Source organism: Protopterus annectens, chromosome 8.part0, assembly GCF_019279795.1.
Source record: "Protopterus annectens isolate FY-2018-M chromosome 8.part0, PAN1.0, whole genome shotgun sequence".
In the NCBI taxonomy this organism is placed as follows: domain Eukaryota; kingdom Metazoa; phylum Chordata; order Ceratodontiformes; family Protopteridae; genus Protopterus; species Protopterus annectens.
The window spans coordinates 1,070,089,944-1,070,096,170 of record NC_056741.1 but is presented as its reverse complement, the minus strand read 5'-3'; the positions used below and the strand labels follow the sequence as shown (position 1 = coordinate 1,070,096,170).

The 6,227-nt window shown below is 44.1% G+C and overlaps 1 protein-coding gene across 1 annotated transcript in view; it reads right to left on the bottom strand.

The window, feature by feature from the left end:
• ETHE1 (ETHE1 persulfide dioxygenase) overlaps nt 1-6,227 on the bottom strand; it is a 249,102-nt gene that overhangs the window by 162,790 nt on the left and 80,085 nt on the right. Inside the window, exon 5 of the mRNA XM_044080537.1 lies at nt 3,132-3,168. Within this exon, the coding sequence (XP_043936472.1) occupies nt 3,132-3,168 (37 nt within the window). The remainder of the gene's footprint in view (nt 1-3,131; nt 3,169-6,227) is intronic.

Genomic DNA, 6,227 nt, shown 5'->3' with positions numbered 1-6,227 from the left:
CTAGCAGCTCCACTGCAGGAGTAGATATGTCTAAAGGAATAGTACTGTAAATCCTGGTGCCTGCTGCAGCAGGAGAAATTTCGTAGGATTCAGCCATGCTGTGGGGCCCTCGGTGTCGGAGGAAGTTTGGCAAGGAAGAACCGAGGACTGTTTCACCCAAACAGAGACACTGCGTTACTTAACCGTGGTTCGAACAGGGACCCAGTGTCGGTCCTTTTCCTTACCTTTTAGAAGGAAGTCGAGTCTCGACGGCATTTTGTAAGCAAAAGGGGGACCAAAACTCCTCTGAAACTCCGACCGACGCCTAAGTGTCCGTGGTTGAAGGAAGCACAGGCTAAACAAGCTGATACGGTGGTCTGGGCCTAAGCAAGGAAGGCAGTAAGTGGAAACTTATGAGGTATTTGTTTCCACAAGTTAAACAATTATTTACTTTTTCTGACAGGGGCTGAGGCAAGAAAGAGTCCCAACGTACTTAGCTTTTAGAAGTCTTGGTAGTAGAAATCTATATTATATATATATATGTGTATATATATATATATATATATATATATATATATATATATATACACACACACACACACACACACATATATATATATATCTATATATATATATATATATATATATATATATATATATATATATATATATACATACACACATAGCCACACACACACACACACACACATACACACACATACACACACACACACATACACACACATATACATAGAGCAGTGTGTGTGTACAGACACATATATATATATATATATATATATAGTGGTGTGTGTGTGTACATATATGGCGTGTGCATACATATATACAGCACACAATAACATCATCATACACACACACACACACACACACACACACACACACACACACTCACTGACTGCTGCGGGACTACTGTCTAGTTTATATGACAGGAGGTCCCTGTATACGGCCCCTTCTGCACTACTGTGTCCACATCAACACCTTCTATTTTTAAATAAGGGAAAGAAGAGGGTGTGATTCAATTACAAGGGTTCACACTCTTCAGTCTCAACAATAACGCCTACATCAGGGTGCTATAAAGAAGACATTATCCAAAATCCTCATATTCAAGATGGAGTAATGAAGATTCCACCCTGGCCATTGAAAAGTAGATTCATCCCCTGACTTTGTACATCAGTCAGAAGTGGTAATGGAGGTTTGCCTTCATATGTTGTATTGACCTGAGGAAGGATTATGCCTGCATCCACTGGGATTGCCAGCACTACTTGCATATGTTTTCTGGACCTAAGGCAGCCATATAACTGCATATTTCAAGATGTCTTGAAGTATTCTAGGACCACTGCTACATGCCACTAAATCCCTATATTGTTGTGTCAACATTTTTGTTGTCAAGTCAAATACATTCCAGATATGTGAAAGATTCTGCCAACAGTGCATTCTGTTTTTACAATTTTCATGGAAACTATCCACTTTGAGGAAATGAGGTTTGCCATTTTGTTGTCTAAAGACTAAAGTACTATCACTAGCACACACTGGGGATACTCAATGCAGATAGTGACATGGGTGGAATTAACATCAAAGTCTCCAAATCAGAACATGTGGTTCAGTCCTGGAAAGGAAGACTGCTTTCTGCAGGTAAGACTAAACCAGCTATCCCAAGAGTAAAGCAGCTATCCCAAGTGGAGGTAGTTTAAGTACAGTATCTTTGATGAGAAAAAGTATACACACACATATTAGAAAATACACCAGCAGTTTTATGCAATACAGCTAATACTGCAGGCGTCTTATCAGACTAGCTCTCACCTTTCAAGTCAGTGGATGTGACCCAAACTCCAGCTGTATTCACCAGCTTTGAGGAGAGACAAGGGATATAAAGTAGTGGAAATAAGGTTTTCATGCAAGCTTATTAGACCGACTACAATAGAATAAGGAGGTTGGTAATCTGGGAGATCTCAGTGGAGAGACACTGCTCATCCAAGTTAAAAAAACTAGTGCTGATGTTTCCCTAGAGCCACATGCACGTAGCATGCCAGAAACTGTCCAGTGCAGGACACCCTATGTACAGTGGATATAAAAAGTGCACACACCCCTGTTAAAATGCCAGGTTTTAGTGATTTATAAAAATGAGACCACAATAAATAATTTCAAAACTTTTCCCACCTTTAATGTTAACTATAACCTGTACAATTAGGAGAAAAATATAAAAAATAAAAAAACTTACAACAAGCTGGTTGCATAAGTATGCATACCCTTAAACTAATACTCTGTTGAAGCACCTTTTCCTTTAATTACAGCATTCAGTCTTCTTGGGGAGGAGTCTATCAGCATGGCACATCTTGCCTTGGCAGTATCTGCCCACTCTTCCTTGCAAATGCACTCCAAATCCGTCAGATTGCGAGGGCATCTCTTGTGCACAGCCCTCTTCAGGTCACCCTACAGATTTTCTATTGGATTTAGGTCTGTGATCTGGCTGGACTATTCCAATACTTATTTTCTTCTGGTGAAGCCATTCTTTTGCTGATATAGATATATGCTTGGGGTCATTGTCATGTTGAAAGGCGAAATTCCTCTTAATCTTCAGCTTTCTAGCAGACGTCTGAAGGTTTTGGGCCAAAAGTGACTGGTACTTGGAGCTGTTCATAATTCTCTCCACCTTGACTAAAGCCCCAGTTCCAGCTGAAAAAAGCAACCCCAAAGTATGATACTGCCACCACCATGCTTCACTGTGGGGATGGTGTTCTTTTGGAGACGCAAAGTGTTTTTGAGCCAAACGTATCTTTTGGAATTGTGGCCAAAAAGTTCAACCTTGGTCTCATCATAACAAATTTTCCCACATGCTTTTCGGAGTCTTGATGTATTGTTTTGCAAATTTTAGCCAGGCCTGGGATGTTTTTCTGTGTAAGAAAAGGCTTCGGTCTTGCAACCCTACCCCATAGTCCAGACATATGGAGAATATGGGAGATTGTTGTCACATGTAGTACACAACCAGTACTTGCCAGAAATTCCTGCAACTCCCTCAGTGTTGCTGTAGATCTCTTGGCTGCCTCCCTGACCAGTTTTAGTTTGGTCTTTTCATCAATTTAGGAGGGACGTCCAGTTCTGTGGAAATTTTTTTGTACCCTTCTCCTGACAGATACCTTTCAACAATGAGATCCCTTTGATGCTTCGAAAGCTCTCTGCAAACCATAGCTTTTGCTGTAGCAGGCAACTGGGTAAATGTCTGGAAAATCCTACTATGACAGTTGAACTTTATTTAGCGCTAACCACAGTCTCTTTAATTGATGGCAGGTGTGTACCCAAGAAGACTGAATGCTACAATTAAAACAAAAGGTGCTCCAAAGTACTAGTTTAAGAATGTTTTTTATTTTTTTAATTTTTCCGCTAGCAGGTTTGTTTTTCAGTTGAATTGTACAAGTTATAGGTCACAACCTTTAAAGATTTATTGTGGGTTCATTTTTTTATATCACAAAAACCTGGCATTTTAACAGGGGTGTGTACAGTTTTTATATCCTCTACAGAGATTACTGGGCTATGACTTCCCCAGAGGTGTATTTTTAGGCGAGTGACATCAGCAGCCTTGCCAAAGTGGAGTATATGTATTGTACAGGTTGTGAGTCGCCTAAAAAGCATTTCTCTCTACACAGTCAGAGACCAAGAGTCACGCACACAAACACACACACACAGTTGCCAGGTCTGGGGTTAGAACTACTACCTAATTAGTTTATCAGTACAGCAGTACGCAATTATGGGATGCGCCATGGGGATTACTGAGCTGCAGCTCTCCCAAAGGTGTATTTCACATTGGATGACCTCAGCAGGCTTGTCATGATACTGCTATGGGGAGGCCGGTGTGTGTATGGGCCGTAACCCATTCATGTAGGGTTGACATGCCACATGCGGGCAAACACGGGGTCATATGCCACAGGTAAGTGTACACAGCTACTAGGGGACTACTTCCTTGTACAGTCATGTTGCACAGCTGGCACGTGAAACACGCAATCATGCTGACAGATGCTGGTGGCTAGTATCTGCAGTGAGTGACTCTTGCACCTCATGTGTTTGGGGCCCTTTGGCTGTGTGCTGGGTGGGACAGGCCCAGATGGCTCCTTGTCACGGTCACCCTCTTCAACACATCTATGTCAGTCTACCTTTGGCTTATTATAGTGTGTTGTCCTTACATATATGTCTGTATTCCTATCGACTGTGTGTGCAAGGCAGGAGTGGTGCATACTAACATGCGTCTGCACTAAGAACTGCAACTACAAAATATGTCTGGTTCACTGGTGTTTGCTGACATGGCTTTCATGTGTTTAAGTGTGTGAGCATGCCCAGTATGGCCATCTATATTGCATGTGTGGATCATGTCCAGGTAGTTTGTACTGTGGTGCTGACCTTTGTGTTGTACATCGGCAGGTAGCATGCTGTGTCTGGGTATACATCGGTCATTTGGCATGGACTCTCGCTACATTTCTGCACAGTGGGGGGACACCTGACTTTCTACACAGGGGTGGGTGGGGGGGAGACACCTGACTGTTACTACAAGTGCACATAGGTGGGGCACAACTTACACTTTTACACAGTTGCTAGGACTGTACTGGTATGTAGAGGCATACCAGTGTACTACAGATCTTAGCTTTCACTACCTACATATTAGTTTCTAACTTCCTAGCCTTCACAACTTGCATCCAACTGGCTGGCCTGCTGTAGTCTGTCTGTGTAGGTCTGGGGTAGGGGTTACCCATGGGGCTCATTGAGGCCATAGTACAGCATTTGTTTGCGTTTGTCTACACCTATCCTGCTGGCTGCGACTATTGTTGGGTATGTGCCCCCCCCAACTGGCATGTGTGAGTCACTTACCTTGTGGGTGTCCCAGTATTGAGGGTGGTGCTGCAGGGCTGCCCAAGTCGGATGCACATAGTACACTCCTCATACATGGTTGAGCACAGGAGTCGGAGAGAGGCGTCATTCCTTGGGTCCCTGCTGTGTCAGTGCATGTGCTATGCGTTGCCTCTTTGCCAAGGCCAGGGCATACTGGGAACGCCTGGTAAGCTAAATAGCCACTAAGTAAACCGTAAAAAACTGGTAGGTTGATTCAACTTTTTAATAAATACTGGGTACGCCTCCTTCTGCCTACTGGGGCAGACTCAGGTTGTTCCTCCTCAGAGTCACTCTGCACCTGTGCAGGCCTTGGCACTGGTGGTGGGCTGTGTCCCTGTCCCTGCCCCATGCTGTCCCTGCTGCAGCTGTTTCCACAGGATCATGCGGCCATATTGTAGCATGCATGACATACAAGGACAGGTGGTACATGTAGCTGGCGAGTACTGCAAGGTCGTCCACCAGATGTGTCCAGGCACCCGGAACGTGACGACTGGATTTGGTTAACATCCCAAACACATGCTCTATTATGATTTTGTGTTTGTGCAGTCGTGTGCCATTATGGAGTTCTTGTTTGGTGTGTGTGCATTTCTGATGGCGTCAATCATCAGCCATGGCTCCAGTAAGATCCAGCATCCCCACTAGGTGACAGTGTGGGACGTGTCCCCAATTGGCAAATGTCTGGTACAGCGTTCGTCAGATGCCAGATATTGGGAATGAAGTGGTAGCTTCCAGGGCAGCCAGCATACACATTCATTATTATGCCCTCGGATATAGTACATGACCTGGCAGTTGGAGGAGGGGAGCCCTTGCAGTTGATGTAGATCCGACCTCGCCGCTTATTCTGGTGGTGCTTTTTAATGCATATGTGCATGCAGTCTATTGCACCCACTGCCTCAGGAGTATTCTGCTATTTGGTGGAAGAGGGATGTATACTGCTACTGTTGCGCCTCACGCCACGGTGATGAGGAAAAATATGTGCTCACAAACATAAGCTGACATGGCATCCAGGAACTGGTGGAGTACCCTGGATGCTGATGCCTGTGAAATCCCCATCATATCCCCCAGCTGGCCCTTGGAAGGTACCTGTAGCTAGTATTCTTAGGCCTACACATACCTTGGTATCCATCAGATGGGTTCCTGCTGGTTCTGTGTGTCAGGCGGGCCGCACAGCTCAACAATTTGTTGTAGAGTTCCTGTCCACCCTATAGCTCCACTATCTCCAGCTCATGTAGCCTTGGTAGGTTACCCTGGTCTGTACATTATTTTCACTTGCTTATTTCTTGTAAAATTTCCATCGTATTGCCACCAATGGTAGAGTTTGGGAAAAAGGAAGGGGAAAGGTGTTTATTGGTTTA